General features: G+C 39.5%; 1 protein-coding gene across 1 annotated transcript; it reads left to right on the top strand.

Annotated features, from left to right (window-relative positions):
• The first annotated feature begins 1,229 nt into the window (after positions 1-1,229).
• On the top strand, positions 1,230-20,808 carry LOC136436853 (kin of IRRE-like protein 3). Its single transcript, XM_066431235.1, has 11 exons — positions 1,230-1,699; positions 14,144-14,467; positions 14,721-15,032; positions 15,982-16,129; positions 16,470-16,582; positions 16,740-16,997; positions 17,493-17,807; positions 18,378-18,500; positions 18,672-18,815; positions 18,979-19,088; positions 19,561-20,808. The coding sequence occupies exons 1-11, from the start codon at positions 1,639-1,641 to the stop codon at positions 19,681-19,683; spliced, it is 2,031 nt and encodes a 676-aa protein (XP_066287332.1). The 5' UTR covers positions 1,230-1,638; the 3' UTR covers positions 19,684-20,808.
• The last annotated feature ends 668 nt before the right edge of the window (positions 20,809-21,476 follow it).

The raw sequence follows: 21,476 nt of genomic DNA, 5'->3' as shown, positions 1-21,476 counted from the left end.
AACTTTGCAACAACTATCTTCATCTACACAGGGTCAAGTCAGTGGTTCTCATTTTCTTCGCAGCCTTCCTCGAGGCGCTTGTTGCTGCCAGTAACGAGGAGGAGTCAACGCCAGCCGATTAAGTGAAACGATAGTGGAGTTCACAACCTTAGGGAAGAGCGAGTAATGATGTTCACCATTAAGGTACCAACATTTGTCTTGGTCAGCGGCACCTTTGTAAAGAAAGGCCCGCGAGGCTGTCACTTGAAATGGAGTTCCGGAGCAGAATGACTTCGGGTAATACATGGTGATATGTGAAGTTTTAATTGTATTCCTCTACCTTAGCGAAGAGACAGCGTAGTCACTTGATATGGAATATCGTTGTCTGCCTCCTTGCAAGCCATACAGTTTCTTCACCGGACTTATGTCTGAAACGATAACAGATGCGTGCAAACGGCGTCGCTCATCTGATGCTATTCATCTTACTTAAATGCCGGATTTCACATGGCATTTCCCTGCCGTTAAGCCTCCTATCCATCCCCCTTTAAAGGAACAACTGTATTACGGGCGATACAAATGCCCGCGCATTGAGTAAGATTTAGGGATTTCTGGGAACATCTATTTTCCTATCATAGTTGTCTCCAAATGTCTTAACTAAATCTGGATCAGTCGAACCTACTGCAATAATGATGTGCGTGCTTAGTTTTAATATACTGCCAACCATATGCCGCTTTTGCTTTTACCAGTTGAAATCCAGAAGGGATATGTTCGCGTATAGGTCTTGACATTGCGCTGTATTTGACAGACTCTCCTCAATTAAGCCCTCACGGAAAAGGGGGTATTACCGGAAAGATTGTCCTTGTCCAATTTGGAGATGGCTTACGGAAGGCAATGCCCGTTCTTTGCCAACCTATCACCTCAAAAGTGTCAAGTACATTTACAGTTTAAAACGACTTGAAAGCATGCAGCTAGGTCTACTCGCAACCTTACTTTTCAGTGTCTTCAGAGCGAGGAGCCTAGGCGTGCGTAAAATACAAATAGAGGGCAAAGCAATACCACTCCTGCTCATGTTACATTGGACAAGACTTTAGCAAAGCCCATTATTTTGTGAGAAATCTTCTTCCATTACTTTCTTGACACGTTTGGAACAAGTTGAAAATTCGCCGGCTGCTCGTTCCCGTGTCAGTGCGGAATAACGGGGCATTAGGTCCTCGGTAGTCTGATTGGTTGTCACAAAATCATTATACGTTATACCGTTATTTCAGGCTTCCGCTTCCGTGAAATCGTACGAACGCCCTTCCTGAACGGATAGACCCCCACCAAGCATCCCCAGTCCCGCTGGATTTGTTGGGCGGTGGTGCTTTTGATATATCGTAAATCACGGTCTTGTTCCCCGTGTCCACATTTGAATTTAAGGAATGTTTTTAGCACTGGGAAATGCAAATGAGGCACTCTTATCACTTTGAGTCGATGGTTTGTTTGTATCGAAGTTCTGTCACGTAATGTTGGAGTAATCGATTTTGACGGCTGCTTTTCTCAGCCCATCGGGGCTGCCTCACATGCGCGAATGTCAGTATTTATACGCCGGGCGTAGGGAGTCCCGTCAGTCTCTGGCAGAAAGCGGTTGACTACAGACAGTCGTCCACAAGGCAATTCACCATGTTTGCAAACTGGAGATACGCGATGCTACTGCTACTGGTCCTTTCCATGGCCACGAAAGGTAAGCCTATGTTTAAGCCATTTTACACTTCTGTTGTGAGAGAATCTTTTAAGCTTTATCTTATGGAATAACTAATTTGTTACCAGTTGTCCTTCTCGATTGGTTATTAAGCCACCTTATTTACGTTACTCTCGACTCGGGTAATATTCAGCGTAGAATTTGATTCTCACTGTTTTTCATTTACATTATGGCACGAACTGCAATATTTCTTGAAACATTCAGCAATGCATTTTCTATATATATCTATATCTCTTTGGCATGTTTTACCAGACAGGTTATCAATGTGTCCAAAATTTCCTTATCATCTTGGTAATCAAATTGAATATCTGTAAATCTAGACACTTATGTTTTCCTATCTTTATATGTGATTGGATTTGCATTCCCTCCGGTCGCAGAAGATTAGCAAAGAAAAAAATAGCACCTGGGTATGCTCTGTTATCTGTATGGATTACATCAAGGGTAGATTCCATTTTGGACCCATAAACAATTTACAGTTACTGCTATCTGCAAGAACATCGGAAATTGCCTACTGCTATGCATGCCTTTTCATTATCCAGGAAATCATTGTCACAAAGGGTACTGAAATAAACTCCCATTTTGCTAGTTGAGTATGTAAGGGGCATTGACTGTTCTTCTACAAGAACAAATCATGGGCTAAGACGCCTACGGCAAAATCTATTACAGAAGCGGTTACTCATTATTTTGTTCTCGTTAGGAAAGTGCCTCCATGCGTATTAGACTCAAGAAGGCTCTGCCTTCCTTAGCTTTAATCTCTGCATCTATTAATTTCCTGTAAAGGAACAGACGCAATCAAAGAATGATAAACTTCTTGATGACTGCTTCATCCCATCCATATTAGCTAGCTTCAAACGCTACGCGGCTTTTAATCTCTTCTGTCTGTGCTATAACTTCATGTTTTATTAAAATTTAAATGAATAACTAAGGCACCGGTTACCACTGTGACCCCTGGAATGTGGTCGGAATACGAAATGTTCGATTGTTTGGCAGTACCTAGAACACTGTCATCTCAACTTGGGAGGTTGTTGGTATCTTTAATAATTACAGTATTGTTTCTTTAAATTACAAGATTCGTTGGTGTAGTGCTTTCCAACTACCTCTATCAGTAGCAGTATTAAATGTCAAGGATAAATCCCCATCAAGTTTTCACTTTCATAAAACATACAGAACTTGCTTATCTTGCCTTGTACAGGCAAGAAACGCTTTCTTCTCTGAAACACTTATCACGACTTAAGCGTCTATTCACCCTTTATCATTGTATCGTAGAGTCAGAACTGGTTTTCAAAAGCCCACCTAGGTACCTTCATGATTGATTTTCGGTGTTCACTGCTTTGTGCTGAGTGAAAGGAGTGCAAGAATCATCTCTACTTACTTAGATACCTATCAGAACTTCAATGATGCCATACATTCGTACGTCCAGATGCAGGTTTTGTGGAGAATCACAATTGAAAAGATCCGCAGTATGCTGCATTATCAACTGCTACAGGTTAAGCCGCATTCTTTACATCATTGATTTTATACCACACCAGAGTCCACATGCTTTATCAACCTAACCCCGCTGTGGGTAGTTGAAAGTAGAAGAGAACAAATCACCCTGTTTGCTTGCGTAGAATATTTTCACTGAAAGCAGAAGGTCAGCGAAAATTGTCTATACATTTGTAAGTACATGGGTGGTACCATGCGCCAGCACATTTTGTAAACGCATAAGGAAAGGATGTGGCCATACAATATTGCGATTCAGTTATTTACGATATACCTGATTCATTGATATTGTTTCACTTCACTGGTATCTACCGCGAAGACGTACAATTGATGTCCAAAAGACAGCATATTGTCCCAAAATGAACATTTTGCTGCATTGATGACATCATCCACCGTTCGGCAGAACCTAAGCTGCGTTCATGAGCCGTTCATTTGAGCTGAAATGCCATGGAGAAAAGGGCATATCGCTGTAAGAGCCGCATTTATGACACAAAAATGAAGATCTACGTGTTACGCTTATGGTTGTTACGTGTATGAAACGTCAGGCTTACATTGAACTTCAAGATATAAGCTCAATAAAACCAACCTCACCAAACGGGCTATGGGACGACATTAGACTACTTCATCTTGAAGTTTTAAAGAAAGATATTGGAATGTATTGGGAGATGAATATTAGTGTATCATCTTTTCTAGTCCCAAGCACTACATGCATGACTAGTAGAGCACAGATTTTGCAGAATATAATGTTGTTAAAAAATGCAGCCCAGGGAGTAGATGGTTTTTGATCATATCAGATTGCTATGATTGTGAACGTGGGTGCGATGACCAGTGGGTATTACACTGTTCTGGAATAATTGAATTACTTTACAGTCGTCCAACGCCTGCAGAGTCACCTGTTTGTAGGCACATGTAACAATGCCTTTATCATAAATACATCTGTGAACGTGACTTTCTTTTCATCCCGGGTGTTTGTTGTATCAAGCGAAGTCTCCCCGGGCGTAAGCTTCAAAGAGTGCTTTATCGAACTTTCATCAGCTTGACCCGCAGCCTACCGTCCCTTCTCCCCCTGGCAAACAGCTACCATCACATCTGGGCGTCCTTTTCATCTTTCGCCCGGCGTAGGCGACATGTACCGTAAGCTCTTTTTTATAGACTTAGAAACATGTAGTAAGCTCCTTTTTAGATGCTGAGAGCACCATTAGCTCAGGAGCCGTACAGCTTGGAGGGATTCACCGTCTTTGCCTTTATAGCGTAAATCAGTCTGCGAGATCTACTATTGAGCTCCTTTCTCCGTCGAGTGCGCAGATGTCGATCATATCAAATGGAAAATCGTTACTCAAAGATATAAGGACTAAGAGTGTTTAAAATGTTATAGAAATTTTTAAGTACCTATATGCAGTTCGCTGCTTTATGGATGGAAGGCGATGAATGTGTAGAAAATCGACTGACACTTAAACTGTATGTGAAGCTGCCAGAGAAACACTAATAGCAGTTCAAACACAGAGGCGGGTAAGTGGAAACCGTGAGCCTTTCATGCGAGTTGAAAAGACATACGAAGCACCCTTTGAATGATCACGCCCAATAGTCGACTTCATATTCATTTTCAAACGCATACGAGGCACCCTTTAAATGATCACGCCCAAGAGTCGACTACATATTCATTTTTCCAACGCATGAAGTGAGCAGAATGAATACATTTTTTATGAACATTGTGCGTTCTGATTATGTATGATGGGAGATGTTGCTATGTAATGAAATGAATTTTGTAAATGATTTGAAAGAAATACATGTATTTATGTCATAATGTAAGCATATCCAAGTCTCCGGTCATCACCCTTGTGACTTATAATTTCAATAACAGATTACAAAAATTCAACCCCTTTGTTGAAATTTTTAAATAGGAATGTTAGCTTCGCCAAATATTCTGAAATCAAATTCTGAAATATAATCTTATGTTATCCCTTAACTCAGGATATATAGAATAGGACTGGAATTGTCAAGAATGCGTTCAAATGATACTTTAATGAGATCCCGACTTTGCTGCATTTGAAAACAACCTCTCGATGATTTCCAACTTCTGCCATATTATAGCCAGCGGGCCGGGCCGAGTGCCTATATATAGCTAGCCCGAGAACATGTAAGACATATTGGCTCCTGCAGCCTGGGTACCATATTCGTTTAACAGTAAGCACTCTATCTTAAACCACGTGATACCTTCAGCATATGATAAGTATTCTTTGAAATGTTTTGAGGACAATTCAAAGGACCCTGCAGTTGAAAGGTCCATTAATCAACTCCTAGCATCAACAGTTGTGCACACGCACTGGATTCTTTTGAAAACATGTGGCAGCCATATTTGAGCCTTTAGGCTTCTGGATGATCCTTGAACTCCCGACATTTCAGCCATAACATAGGCAACGTAATGGGGCCATAGGTTCCGTGTGGAATGAGACCAAATACTGCTTCAAAAGTGATAAAGGAAAATTTGTTTCATACACAGGTGTGCCCACGATTCAACAGCTACAGGCAAGTGTGTTATTAATCATAGCAATAATATTTTCGAAAAAAAAATCATTCAATGACTTCATAAAAAGACAATCAGATCTAGAGGTAAAGAAGAATATATCTCTTTTCTTTTTGTGGAAACTATTTTGTAACTTCGTACCATGTTACGTATCATATTAAGCAACCGAACCACTAACCATTGGGTCCATCACTTGATGACAGCGTGCTTAGAGCTGTGACGTATTGCGGCGCAATGCAGAACTTTCTATTGTACATTCAAAGTCAAGATAGGTATGCATAGTTTGAAGAACAGCAGTATACACCGGGGTCACTGTTTATTGTAAGCACCGTTTTTAGTCATGTCTATGATCAAATCTTTCATCTACGCCCAGCGGCTTTAACACACCAGTTTGGCAGGCAACCTAGTACTTCGTAGATGTTGAAAATGCACAAGAACCATAGCACAAGCAATCATGGTTTCCATTTCATAGATATATAGCAGATAATGGACAAGATTTGTACAGTATACTATAGAGAGTACCGCAATACAATATCTATTCATTAATTCACATTAGCATTCAATGTGTCAGAAGACTGAGCTCTTGGAGACTAACGTTGGCAGGAGTTCAGATTGATGAATTGTTGGTCTATTCTGCGACTGTATTTTGTGAAACCCCAGGAGACCGTGCTTACAAAGGCGAAGTGATACAATGAGTCAAACAGATATAGTATAGAAGGTTTAATTAATCATTTCCCTGCAATTGTTTCTGCTCTGTGAGTAGAGATACATCAGCCACATATACATCTCTTTGTAGAATATCAATTGACGTTTCACCTAGATATCGTGTACATTCTGCCAATGAATAATCATAATAATTGTTTCTGCTGCTCTTTTAATATCATATCTATGCTTTTGATAAGAAACTAGTACGTGAAAATGCAAAAGATGATGCATTTTCTGGTTAGTAAATGAATTTTCTGGTTAGAAAATATACAATTTGAGTAGACTTCCGGTCGAATACATGAAAAGTATTATGAAAGTATTATGAAAGAGAAGGGCGTAGCATCACGTGTGTTCTAAAGTTATTACCCTTTGAGATATTGAGCTCCACCGGCTATTCCCTGTTGAGCAAATGGAGAACAACAGTGTTATGTTAAGTCATCAGGGGTTCTAGGTATGACCCTTATAAAAGACACGTCGATATGAATGCACGTAAACCTGTTTAGCCGTAATATCTGACAGAGGGTAGATATCAGTTGCTCGGGACGTGTTAACCCCATGTATTGAGACAATATAGGGTTCTACGCAGTCATGCTTTACAAAACAGCAACATATATTTCCAAAAAATATTGACCAGTGAAAAATGACCAATATCTTTTCCTTTAGTTCCATGTGACTTGCGTATGTCTTCAAACAAAAAAAAAGGAAACAGGGCTTTACCTTGCAAACATTTCCATACCCAGCACATCATGTTCCTATGATTTGTAGATGATGGACGGAGTGGGTGGTAGTTAAGTTAAGAATATTGACGTGACCTACATTCAGTTGTCAATAGTTGTTAACATTGCGGCTGTATACACTGTCGTCAGTCTTGGTTATATCCATGATCACAAACTGTTTTAAAGATATATATATATATATATATCAGTAGAGATGGCGATTCAGGATAATCGGCGATTGTCCTAGGACAGATCGCGATCGCCGTTTGTCCTAGGACAGACTGCGATCGCGGTCTGTCCTAGGACAATCGCGGATTCTACTAGTAGAGATTGCGATCGCAATCTGTACTAGGACAAACGGCGATTCTACTTGCCAATAGACAAATTCTGATTAGATGGAAATGCTTTAGAAAATAGAATGAATCATTGCACAACATTTCAATCAAGTTTAGCATACTACATTCACAATTATTAACTATTCTACTAATTTCTAGGTGAATTGGTTCATATTTTATAATGGATAGATTTCATGTGAGTATGTTTTCTGATAAAGTAATTTCTGATAAAGTTGAGTGACAAGGTTTTAATAATGTGTGAAAGATGTTAGTTGGAAGAAGGTGATCCAACAATATTTCAATATGCAAATTTTAAGGTGTCAAGACATTTCTCACAGTTTCACATTGAATTCACAACCTTAGGAGAACAATAACAATTGTAAAGTGATAAAACATGTGTCAAAAAATCAATCTCAGCTTCAAGATACTACAGTTTCACACCTACATTTGTATATCATTTCACAGTCAGACGTATACTGAATGATTTCACAACTCTGGCAAAACAATAAAACTTGGAGGGTGATCAAACGTTTTTGCTGTATATTGCTGTTTCCTTTATCTTAGCATCAATTGAGTTTTGATCAGAGTTTGTAAATACTAAATAAAATCATGGTTTATGAAAAAAATAGCTGTTTCCTTAATATCTTAGCATGATTAAGTTTGGATCGCCGTTTGTCCTAGGACAGATTGCGATCGCAATCTCTACTAGTAACATCGGCGATTGTCCTAGGACAGATCGCGATCGCAGTCTGTCCTAGGACAAACGGCAATCGCGATCTGTCCTAGGACAATCGCCGATTGTCCTAAATCGCCATCTCTACTGTGACATATATATATAATGATGAAGATTAGACATCCAGGTAATAAGATACGCCAAAAATAACTACACTGGATAAAATTTGGAAACAGTCAGACGTTTCAGATAACATCAGCTATCTTTCGTCGGTGACTAAGGACAGATCTGGTAGAATTAGGTTTTTATACCAAACCTCTGAATAGATATGTTAGCTACTGTATCTAACCATCTGAAATTGTCTTTACTTAACATATCTTTTCAGAGATTTGGTATAAAAACCTAGTTCTACCAGATCTTAGTCACTGGCGAAAGATAGCGGATGCTAATTACTGAAACGTCTGACTGTTTCAAAATTGTATCCAGTTGCTTGAGTTATTATTTTTGGCGTCTATATAATGTATAACTTTAAATTTCCGTCCATTGATACCTTTGAGAAGCAAACGTTACATGAGATGTTTGCGTACTGACAAGCTGCATACAATTTGCAAGTACATTTCGATCTAGCGTTCCTGTGGGCTAAAGGGTCGTTTCACAACTGTAAAGGGACTCTTCTTCGACATCGAGATTGGTCAGATGCATCCAAAGGGATAGCTGTATATCTTTCCTTAGCAGTCGGGTCACGACAATGCCGCCAGTGAACGCATCGCAATGCCTACACAATGTGACATGTGGTGTTATAGGGTATTCATGAATGCTCATGTTCAGTCTGTTTCCTTATTTTCATACACATTGTACACATTATGTTACAAAATGAAGGGATTAAGGCAACAGCATCCAATATGTGATTTGTGATATTTAATTTCATTTTGATTTTGTTTACCTAGGGACAACATATCGCCACAAGGGTGGTTTTCAATGTGCCCTGCAGGCACACATAAACAAAACAATTTATGATGAAGTAATGAATTATAGAACAAGGGCGCAATAGTATGATAATAATAAGATGATGTTATCTAATATAACATAAAATATCATAACAAATATCTTAGATATTAGATTCAATGTCAGTTGTAAGGAAAAGGCATAAACTTGGAAGTATTCATGTTTGTGTATAGCCCGATGTGAAGCTGTTGTAGTATTGCTGAATAATTCACTAAGATACTCTTATGCATTGAAATAGAGAGGCTATAGTGGTTCCTATTCGAGTGCGTGAAAGAATAAGACACTTGGTAACAAGAAGAAAGAAATATTGTCTTGTCTCGAAGGAAGAGACCCAATTAACTCTGGAGTTTTGCAATCTCATTCGGGCTCCTCATTTTACAAGCCTTGTCTGGACGGAGATATTGAGTTTCTGTGAGATCAAAGCAGGTCAGGTGGATGAGACGGCATCTTTGTTGTTCATCACAGTAATTCTCTCTCTGATAGTTCACTTGAGACATACACTTATCTCTAATTTAAAATGATTGAAGCGGTGATGAGAATTATTCTAATGATACGGTTCTCAAGCAGAAGCACCGATAAAGTCAAGTAACGTCACAAATCACCTGTCATTAACCTTACCATAGGTGGTATTTTGCTCCAGTTTTCCGCTTATACCTATAATGGTGGGTACGAAAGCTGGTAATTACAGAGTCTACATTTGCCATCGTGGCGCGGCATCCATCAATGTTCATTTAGATTGGCATCGATTGGTGTGGAATCCCATTGCAATGGTGATGTAGTGGTCGATTGTCGACGCCTGGCCCCCCGAGGCACCCGGCTTTGAAGTTCAGGCATATTTCAAAATAGATCACAGTATTCTTGCTGATAGGTCGTTACACATGGCGAGGGGGCCACATTTTAACCACGTTTAAAGTGATCCAGCTTACTTAATGACGCTGGTTTGGCATCCCTCAGTGTAGTTCTACATGACAATAGCGATTTTACTGTAGATTAGATGGTAAACAATAATCTATGGCATTACAAAAAGGTTTGTGTATATTTTATCTAATCAGTATGTAACCCACGTTGTGTTATCTACATTCATCATCCGCTGGATTGAAGAACATATTTTTCAATAGAAGACGGGTAAAAATGTATTAAACGCTTTCAACTTTCGACGAATACCAACCGCCGATGCGAGTTTTCCACATGAAGAGGATCAACACCATGAAATGCTATAGGTCAGAATTTACCCTTAATGGGGATAAGATTTAATTTACCTTATAACTACCTATTCCTTTTATTGATTTTCTGCGCTATATCATAAATCTCCTAATTCTCAACTGAGCTCTCTCTTTATATCTAAAGGTCCACATATCACGGATACTTCATAACAACTATGAACCGCCTTCACGCACATTATGGATTGACATTACGCGTGTCAGTATCTTTAAACCGGAACAGTGTTGTTCTGCGTTTATATAAAAACGAATTTATTGCTTTGATTTACACAACTGTTTACGACTATTTCAGTTATGATACTATAATTCAATGATCTAAGCGATGAAGATTCACCGCAACGCGTCATCGACAACCTGTGGTTTCAGTGTGGGTTTTATGCAGTAGTTTATTGTTTGCTCTTTCACCTTTCGTCTCGTGATACATGTATGATAATATTGCATTCGCGTAGGTAGGCGTTGTTATTGTCAAATGATTATGGAGGAATCAGGATGTGCGAAATAATACATTTTGGCACAGGTCGCAGCAGTAACACGAAGAGCAATTATATGATAAACTGATCAGTCATCCCTATGCACTAAAGGTCTGTACAAGTAACCTCTGTAGATATCCCTACAGGGGCAGTCTTCACTCTAGTAGGCCTTTTCGTCATTTCTGTAATACTCTCACTACGCTTTCTTGAAGACATTGCCTGTAACCTGATTTTTATTGCTTTTATTCCTCTGAATATTGGCGTCTTCGGAATAGGTGTGGTGGGTGGTTGTGATATCATCATCGTTCGATTTTACCTCTGGTTGTATGTTATGAATTTCAAACACGTTTGCCTCTGCAGGTGCTTGAAATTGTAACCAAATGTAAATGAAACCAAAACGATAGGCTTATAAATATTGATATCATATTTCCTGACTCCAACAAAAAACGATAAAACTATTATCTCTAAGTGAACCCTAGGCTGCAGATATTTGGCAAGCTTGCAACTTTGGTGGCTGCTTTAGCATAGATTATAGCGTTAACATGCGTAAGATCTCGATAATACTTATTAGAGGTGTTTATTGTCAGGCTTATGTCATGTAGTCCCCAGTTGACTGTCTGCCAGCGCCACCAAGTAATCCGCTGTGGCCATTAGGCAACACATTACGCCTCCGCGGTAATGGAGTTGAGCCTGCATATACACTACAGGAATCGAATCACAATTAGGGATCTCAATCTAGCTTACTGTGACTCTGAGTCTGACCCTGCAATGACATTACGGGCTTTGATACTGGTCCCATGGTAATGTTTGTCGCTGGAGTTGTTTTTATGTCACTGAAACCTGTAACCAGGTTTTCTTGGAAAGTGCAATCCTGGATTGGTTATAAACTTTAATTGCAGAGCAGTGGTTGCCTGGGAATCATCCATAAAGATATTCATCTTCATTGCCGAGTACTGCAATTTGTGGCTATTCCTTGATACATCATCATTGTTGACAAGATTTGTTTGAGTGCTTTTAGCATGCAACATACCAAACACAGCTAGTTGAACTGATTATTCGTAGAATGTCAAGGGATCTAACTTTATCAAAGAAGCCTATTTGGCATATATCTTATTTTGCCAGCTCATAAGAGCTCTAGACCTTTTTTTGGTAATAGTTTCATGGTTAATTCAGGAAAGACAGCTGTTTGGAAAAGGGTAAGTCCATTATGAACCTGTATCGCGTCTTCTATAATTATACTATTACATAATTACTTTACCACCTATCGCAAAATTCCAGGAATTGCACACAACTACAAATACTTCACTAGATACCTGAGGCTCAGCTTGATACTTAACTTCTATGTAATTACAAGCTGCTCAGACTTAGGCACACCAGAGGTTCTACTCATGAATGCCAGAGGAGATAGTTCATGTCAAGTACAGCGTAAAATAATTACCTTAATCACTGTATTCTAGAAAGGTGTCTACAAATAATTTAGCCATTAGGTTATTGGAATTAATGTTTGATTAACAGTAATCAGTCGTTGACCCATGCACCATCAATTATGTGGTGAACTAGAGCATGGAAGATGAATGGTACGCTCTTGTATCAATTTCAAATTTATCATATGTTAGATATAGTTTATGATGATTTGTAGATCTAGTGACAATCAAATACGACGAGGTCATGAACTAGGTTATCAATGTAGCTCAAGTCTTGTGCTACCTCTGAACGAAGTTAGTGAAAATGTATTAAAACATTGTAGATATGATTGTGATTGTAACGTTTGATTTATATTCTGCCTCTCATAGAGGTTGTTTTCTTCTTACGAATTCATAATAATGAAGATCAACAAAACAACTGCTACAGCACAGAATGCTTTTTAGCCAATGGCATATCTGAACAAAAGACATTTTGTCTAAATTAATTGCCCATTTCACCAGTGCAATTTTCCACTACCTCAACTGCCTGAACAAGATCGATCGGCCAACCTGATTGCATCACCAAACGGCGCTGGAATCAATTGCGCCCATTGCCACTGACTATAGGTGTGATGGAGGGGTTGGCAGACACTCCAATACCAGCTGTAAAATTTATAGAGCAATGGATACACTATTAAATGGATATTGCATAAAACGGGTCACTTCGTATATTTCGCCCATAAAGAATCAGGAGAGAGTTATGTGTAGCTCTCTTCTCCATCCAAACTGGAAGAAGGTCTGGGAATTTTGAATGGGGACTACATCGTTGCAAGAATCAATGCTGACATAATGTTTGCTGAATGGCATATCCTTTGTTGCAGGATATTTTCTATACTAGCAGTGATGTGAAACGTATTTTCATATATTTCTTTACTGAAAATTGCCCAAAATAGTTTGAAATTTCCCAATGTGATGCCACACCCAAAAAATCAGTCATATGGATACAGCCAGTTCCTTTCCTGCCATTTCCGCAGCTACTCCTGTGTCAACTAGCCTGGGTGCCATCCTATTTCTACCGGGGCCCATACATTTGCGAATGTAGGAGCCGCGGTAGAAATAGGATGGCACCCAGGCTAGTGTCAACAACTAAAGTCATGCGTGCCTGAAAAGTCTTAATTAAGTCTTTGTCAAGAATCTCAATAATGGTATCCTATTCATCTTTCTTTATCGCTTGAACAGCTAGGGCCTCTTCTGCCAGGGTTTTGCTGTGGATCTCTACGATGAACTTTGATCGAATTTTTTCCCCTCCTACGTTATAAGGCATGAGCAGCATGCAGGACACAGAGCTTTATTTTAGAATCCTCTGGAACGTTTTCTCTAAGAATCAACTGTAAGTACAGGACAAAGAGCTTAAGCAATCATCTTTGTTTGACGCTCTTTCGTTTGGAGCATTGTTGTGTTACCAGTGCAAAGTGACGCTCCTTGACTTCATTACTGGCGGCTTGTTATGTCCATACAAAAACCAGTCATACGTAAGTTGGTAAACATTCAGAGTAATTCTATCAGAGTGGTGAAATTTCATGACCTGAAGTGTTGTTATCGGTATGGCGGCACGCCACCTCCACTTTCAAAAGGTAACAGGATAACGTAATGGGTATTCTAAACCAATTTGACATCATTGATATCCAATACGTCTTCTGATTTGATAAGACATTATAATGGATTATAACGGCTCTAGAGCCAGGAAAAGCATTTCAATCCTAAGTAACCAAAACCATACACCTAATGCTTAAATCCATATTCTTTAAGTTTAGTCTTGATCATGTATTGTATAGAATAAATATATGGTACATTCTGCATTGACGACTACAGCAGCTGTGTTTATTTTTCCAGTGAATGCTGCAGTGTACCGAAGCAAGCCCCAGCCGATCTCGGTGCTACTGGGCGGCAGTGCTACCTTATCTTGTGGATTCGATGATCTAAAGGAAAACGAGGCGGTTCACTGGCTTGGCCCGCCAAACCTACACTACATCTCCGAGGGAACTTCTGTCTCTGGAAAGTATCCACGAATGTTCATCACCGGCGAAGGCAACTCAGGAGACACCACGGGCGTGTATAACCTGAACATTAGGGACGTCAAGTTGGAAGATGAAGGGGTCTATCGGTGTAGCACATTTTCACTGAAGGATCCAGAGGATGTCAAGCTTACTGTCATAGGTCAGTGTGAAGGAATCAATATGGTTACTAGCCTGCTTGAAGAAGATACATATTTTATGCTCGTGCACTGACGGCTAAAGCAATTTCAACCTTTTAGGAGAAACAATTGCATTTTGGAATGATGCCAGAATGCGATATTTCATACTTCCGGTGCTTGATCAAATACATTTCAACACCCTGCCCTTATCAATAATGTATCTAGATAACTAATTGGAAATAGGCATTTATGAGTTGAATATTTCTGTTTTACCAGTTCCACCGCTGACGCCACCTATCATTATAGAAAGGTTCGCAAGCCCTAGGGTGGCGGGACAAGATTTACAGTTGACCTGCCGATCTGAAGGAGGCCGCCCGCTGCCTTCACTGGCATGGTACAACGGCACAACACGACACTCTCGGTTTGCACACGCTGCAGAATCTACGGACGATGATATGATAGAATATGACATGTACGTGCCATACTTAACAAAGTGGGATAACGGTATAAATATGACCTGTGTGGCTGACCAAGGATTACCCTCATTAGTAATTCCACAGAGGACCTCCATCACCATGAACGTACTTTGTAAGTAGGCTAAAAGTTTGTTATGCACAATATGCATATCATTTATGATGATTTAATGTTGGGCTAACTTTGAGATTATAAGAATATTACTACAAGATTAAAGAAATACTTCCGTGAATAGTTTAATTAGGTTGGTGAATAACTGAATGGCAAGGTATATTCACAAAGAGCCGACGTTTGGATGACTATTGCCCTGATGAAGATGACAGACAGGCATCGAAACTTCGGCTGCTTGTAAATACTTTATTGTGAATAAAGAACCTTGCTATATTGAAATACTGTTATCATGCAACTTTTGAAGTAATGTTATCAGAAAATGCGTAGTTCGGCAAAATCCAATGATACCACAACTTTGTCATCCTCCAGTTACCAGTAGACATATAATGAATGTACTAGGCAAAGACACTCCGAAGTTAAGTTCTGGGTGCATGTTTTTTTTTCAGTTTTGCGGGCGGAAAAGAAGGAAAACCTGACAAAATAGAAAGCCCGAGAAAAACGCATGGAAAGACGCCAAAAGCCAGCCTGAGTTGAACCTCTGCTTTTGTAGGACACATCAACATACAAATTAATGTACAGGCATCGTGGATGTATACTGTCAATATTGTTTGTTTGTTTATTGTTTGCATGCATATGTACAATTATAAAACAATAGGTAAACAGGGCAAATAAAAACATGCAGGGGGGGCAGAAGCCTATGTGGCTTCTCGTGGGCCCCCTCGAAACTAGACAGTAGTTATACATAACCAAACGAAGCAACGTTAACGAAAGGTCAAATGGAAATTATACCATAAATCCTAATGATACAAATGGAAAAGAAGAGGAAATAGTAAGTAGATTTTGAGTTGTAAATATCATATACAAGTTATAAAGACAGATCAAAATTATACAAAAATGATAATCGTGTGAATTATTTCAATATCATTATTTGTGCTATATTTTGCTAAATCAGATCCTCCGAAGGTGTACGTCCCGCAGTCTTACTTCAGAGTACGTGAAGGTGAGCCGGTAAACCTGACCTGCACGGCAGAAGGAAACCCCGTACCTGTAGTAACGTGGAAGAGGTTAGGGGGCGCTCATTGGCGGGGAAACAACGACAGGTTTGGCAGCCAATATCTGACGGAGAAATAATTGTAATATTTCTTATAGTTTACCATGTATAACATGAAATCATCTTAGTTTTCTATACGATGCTCACGTCGTCTTAATTCTGGACCGTAGCAATTTACATTCCAATGTTATTTAATTCGCATACCAGTAGATATGCAAGAACAGCAATATGCCCATACATCAGAATGATTGCTCCTGCTCGCTTTGTTTTTCTTCCATAAAACAATTTTCTTTTGGAGTTTTAGATCTAAGATGCTTTCTACATGTACATGTATATAATAGGACGTTCTATTTTTGAGTTGGCAATATTTAGTACTGTGTATTTTACAGGGGACACTCGGACATAATCAAGGCAGTGTCCAGATCAGACGTTGGAACATACCAGTGTAAAGCGGACAATGGCGTAGGTTCCGACGTAGGTTCCATAAGACTGGACATCTTGTGTAAGCATATTTCTTTTGACTTTATTCTGGTTTATTGTCAAACCTTATTCGTACACCAAATGTTTAATATTTATCTTAAACATGGAGAAATATTATTAGCACGGATGTGACGATATCACAAAGTTCACAGTGGATACTGCTATGTTGTTCTCTCCAGATCCTCCATCAATTAAAGAAACCTTTGATGAAACAGTCAACGTGCTTTACGACAGTGAAGAGGAGTTTTTCCTGGAATGTAAAGCGGACGGGAATCCGACCCCCCGCGTGAGGTGGAGACGAAAGAACACTGACCTGTACTTCAACAACCCGTTACGCTTCTCACGTCTGGACTATCAAACAGAAGGGACGTACGAGTGCGTGGCGGACAGCTTGGCATTTTCAGAGAGTGTTAAAGAAGCAGTGATAGATGTCATCGGTACGTACTACTTACATTTTTATCTGATAATCTTCAACCACAAATTTAAATGCCACTTTTAATAACTCAAGGTCAGCTTGGCGTAGTTCATGAGATAAATACTTCTAGTCTGGTTACGATCAGAAAATCAAAAGGCCTTGTAACAGTGTATAAGGTCGTTCACTATTCCGTGTACGCATGCGCAAGGTCAAGGGTGAAGGCACTTGACCTGTAAACAGTTCTTGACCATCATTTCTATATACATGTCCAGACTCCGTCTGCCGATTTGCATAACAATGTCGGACGTGTTTTTTAATGTCTAAGCGGCCTTTACCTTTGACCTTGTGCATGCGCACTCGGAATTGTTAACGACCTTATTATGTATTGCAAGCAACTTCATTCAATAGCTTGGTGTCAATTATGACAGTAGTGTGACTGCAATTTGTTAGCTAGAATTTCTGAAGGCTTTTTACCAGTAGTGCCAATGTCATCCCAAGTGTTTATTTACTACTCAAGGTAGACCAGACATACGTGGAGACCCAGAGACTGCACACGCCACACAGGGGAGCTCCGTCACACTGCTATGTGAGGTGACCTCTGACCCGCCTCCTGATAGCATCATCTGGTCCTGGCGGAACCCTGAAGGCCGGGAGATTACACTCACGGGGGGATCTGTGGACGGACTCACAATAAGGGGGAAGACGACCGATGACTACACGGAGAGTTTGATGATCCTAGATCACGTCAGCAGTGCTGGTTCCGGGGATTATATATGCAAGGCCACAAACATGTTCGGATCGGACACCAGGGAGTTTCGAGTTATGGTGACAGGTCAGTAAAGTGATATGTAATAAGAAGTTAATTCCTATATATAGTATTACAGGGATGATAAGGAAGGGATGATGAGATATAGTCATAAATTTATATCTAGAATGATTTATTGTTCTGTAATTATAATTAACGCAACTGTGATGACATGTTGATAGTGAAAATGTTGTTTTTCTTTTGATAGTGATTGTTTTGTTAACAATCACCCTCAAAAGAAAACAACTTCAAAGTTGTAATCTGCTAACAGCCGTGCGTAATGATCACAGAGGCATGTAAACTAACATGTGTTCAAATGACATATTTACTAAAAGTCTTAAGATGCATCTGTACTGTCGTAATACAAACCTTCTATTGAAAAACATGTTTGTTCTTTTTTATCTACTATAACCGAAAAGCGAGGAGAAGTAGAATTTATCTAAAGATAGTCATCCTTTTTTTTTATCCGTTAACTGTACTTGTTATTTTGTTTTGTTTTGACCTGTACTTAGCCAAGTGTGGAAGAAATGTGCAATAAAAGACTCCATTCAATAATTCTATTGGATTGTATAATCGCTCGGTTTCTTCAATGCCCAGGGCCTCCCGTCATCATGATTGCCGTTGTTACCGGTGTTCTTGTTGTATCCATTCTTCTGACACTGGTGGCTATCATCTTCATCGTACGGAGAAAGGATCTTATCTGTGGAAAGAAAGAGAAAGGCAAGCAAGTTCTTACCCTTAAATACACGTCATCCCTACTCGTTTGCAACATCGATTTATTTCAAGAAAAGTCCGTTAGTATTTGAACTAACGTTTAACGTTTTTGTATCTGACAGTATGGAAGATTGTAATGAACAGGTTTTGTTGATTTGATTTGGTCATATTTTCCAGGAAAAGATTGCAAAGACGGTCAGCCAAAGCAAGTGAACCTTGAACCATCTGACATTAACCTGGACGTACTTGAGGCAGCGACTAAACCCCTTCCTCCCCCCAGGATGGCCAAGGATCCATATGCAATTGGAATATCATACCCACGTAGGTGTATCGCTTAATACATACTTTTAAAGACTCTTCACTATCAGCAGACGAGAAACCGTTGAAAGGAAAAAACGTACAAGTAAATAGAAATATGCTACATTAAAGATCCATCTACAATACTGCTTGAGGGTTTTGTTGATCATCTTTGCTTCCCTTATAGGTTTTGCAGTTCCTGCGCAAAGCTATTCAACACCTGACCGAGGGAATCGGAGTGAATGTAAACATCAATCTCCGCATAGGCACAGGCACAAAGGATCTCGCCCTCAAGAGGTATGGATGATAAATGGTCTTATCTCCTTTAAAGCTCCAAAGAACGGTAGATACGAGATCTCTCATGCACACTTCTGGGACGCACTCGTAACATGTAAAGAGAAGGCATTTCAAAGCAACCTTGACCTTCGTGCACTTCGGTCATGTTATGCAAATACATTCTGCAACCAAGCAAAGAAAAATATCGTATGCTAACCCTGCGTCGGCCCCACTGGCGCCACCGGCATACATAGATTCATTTCCCAATTCGAACGTTGGAGTTCCAAGAAAAACAACATAATAGAATCCAAGTTATTCACGACCCCTTGAAACTAAGGGTTAAGTGGTTTGCAGTTCTGTTGCTATATATGGAATTCAACGCGTGGTTGTGTACTGAGCCATGTCCAGTACAATGAATAGAAGACATTGCTTGCAAACTAATCATGCTAGTGGTGGTAGGAACAGCTACAACTGTTTTTTCTCTCTCTGGTAGGAGAAAATTGAGCGAGAATACCGAGCACCTCGGTGGCAGCTGCTCTCTGATAGGAAAGACGTCCATCAATACGACGACGCCTTGGGGGAATTCGAGGACTACCACGGCGCTGGAAGATACTGACACTTCGTACTTTGCCGTACAGTTTTATGTACGTGTATATAGTGTGTGTAATTCATGGCGACTCTAAATGCCAGCTGGGTACATATTCTGGGTGGTGCAAAAACCGTTGGTGCATGCTGTGTGTTACATATACAACACTGATGACAACTACTGATTTCAATATCGTTTTATTCATCTCACGTAGCTGTTGTGTCCTGTAATAAACATGTGCTTTTATTTCTCTGTGATGTTACCGAAGTGGTAAAGTTTGGTCACACACATTGATTCCATTGCAAATTCTAGTCATGTTCGCCCATCTCAGTGTAATGAAGACCATGCAGGTCACGTCAAATCAGGTCAGCAGTGGTGATCGGTAAGCCTTTGCGGCACGTCGTTTGCGCGCTGCCTATTTGCTTTCATCAGTGGCAGCTCTAATCCAATACACAAGAGCTCAGGATGGGATAAGGCAGCGGCAGTTATTACGGTATCCAACGTGCTTCCTCCGTGTTTTCTGATCATCTTGTATTGGACGTCTTCAGAGTAACAGTTAATATGTTTGTGTGACTCAGCATTTTGTTTCATAGCCATATAATAGATAATATGATAGACAACCTGCTCGAATGGAATTCCTCGTGTATCTAGTCTTTACTCCACAACTACGGAGAGTTGGTTGGGGCTATGAATTATTCTGCAGCTACATGAAAAAAAGCAACAACTTTTCTTCAACAACAGTGGGGATTGTTCAAATATCATCATGGAAAGGATGAAAAACTGATTTCCAAGGTATGGATATGGACACGCCATTCAAAAATAGCTGCACAATGTACCAACACATGAACTTTTCAAGCTACTGTTATGATATTTTATATCAATGGCAGTCGTGTCTACATGTATTCAGTCATGAGAGTAGAACACACAATAATGTATTGGACGCTGGCGACCATGTATCACCTGACTTTTCTCCTTTTATGACCTCATTGATCTTGACCTTCACAAATACATGTAATAGAGGTACTTAAGACCTACCATGTAGATACAACTATTAAATGTTTTTATCAAAACTATCGTTGATAGTGTTTCGTATGTACCTTGAAATTCAATCAAAATGTCTTACTATATACTTATTATACGAATTGAATCGTGGTATCCATGGGCTATTTTTCTTTATTTCTTATTAGTCAAAATAATACAACTGTACATAAAACAGCATCCACCATCCGGCTATATGGTTCTTAGCAGTGTGTTAAGTCTTCAGAAGCACGCATACTATATTTCAAAATATACTTTGGGCTTGTAATTAGCTTGAGATGTGTGGACATCCCAGATAAGAAAATTTTGGGCACACGGCTGTACTGTTTATTAAAGTACCATGTGGCATTCAAATGATATTCATTTGACTTCAAAAGTGAACAAGAAAAGAAGACAGCATCGAGTATTCCTTAGATGGAGAATAGTGATATCAAGTATTGGCATTACAACGTGGGGTTTCAAGTGAAAAATCGATTCTGAACGCACAAAAGCACAAATATAGAATTTGACCCCACATGTGTGATGTTTGAAATGTTGTAATATTAGGTTACATACCCACGGGTTTTCCCTCCAAAAGGAAATCAATCAAGTACGCTTTAAGGTTATATGATCATATCAGCACTACTGATTGGAAATATTTGATACCTAAAGCGATAACAAAATATCATTATCTACCGGTAGATTTTGAAACTGAAGATATGTCACGTTAAACTTAGGCTACATCATTTAATGAAGAGAGGCATTTAGATGATGGGTTCAGTTTGTGGTAACATTGTGATGATGAT

The sequence above is a fragment of the Branchiostoma lanceolatum genome, chromosome 1 (assembly GCF_035083965.1).
Source record: "Branchiostoma lanceolatum isolate klBraLanc5 chromosome 1, klBraLanc5.hap2, whole genome shotgun sequence".
NCBI lineage: Eukaryota > Metazoa > Chordata > Leptocardii > Amphioxiformes > Branchiostomatidae > Branchiostoma > Branchiostoma lanceolatum.
The sequence above is the reverse complement of the archived record's forward strand: the minus strand, read 5'-3'. Positions and strand labels throughout refer to the sequence as shown.

What these genes read in the sequence shown, in the direction of transcription:
- LOC136436853 (XM_066431235.1), top strand. Translation starts at nt 1,639, where the DNA reads ATGTTTGCAAACTGGAGATACGCGATGCTACTGCTACTGGTCCTTTCC. An exon ending in CATCACCATGAACGTACTTT is followed by an intron (nt 15,033 to 15,981) that starts GTAAGTAGGCTA and finishes TTGCTAAATCAG; the next exon opens with ATCCTCCGAAGGTGTACGTC. An exon ending in CATAAGACTGGACATCTTGT is followed by an intron (nt 16,583 to 16,739) that starts GTAAGCATATTT and finishes TGTTCTCTCCAG; the next exon opens with ATCCTCCATCAATTAAAGAA.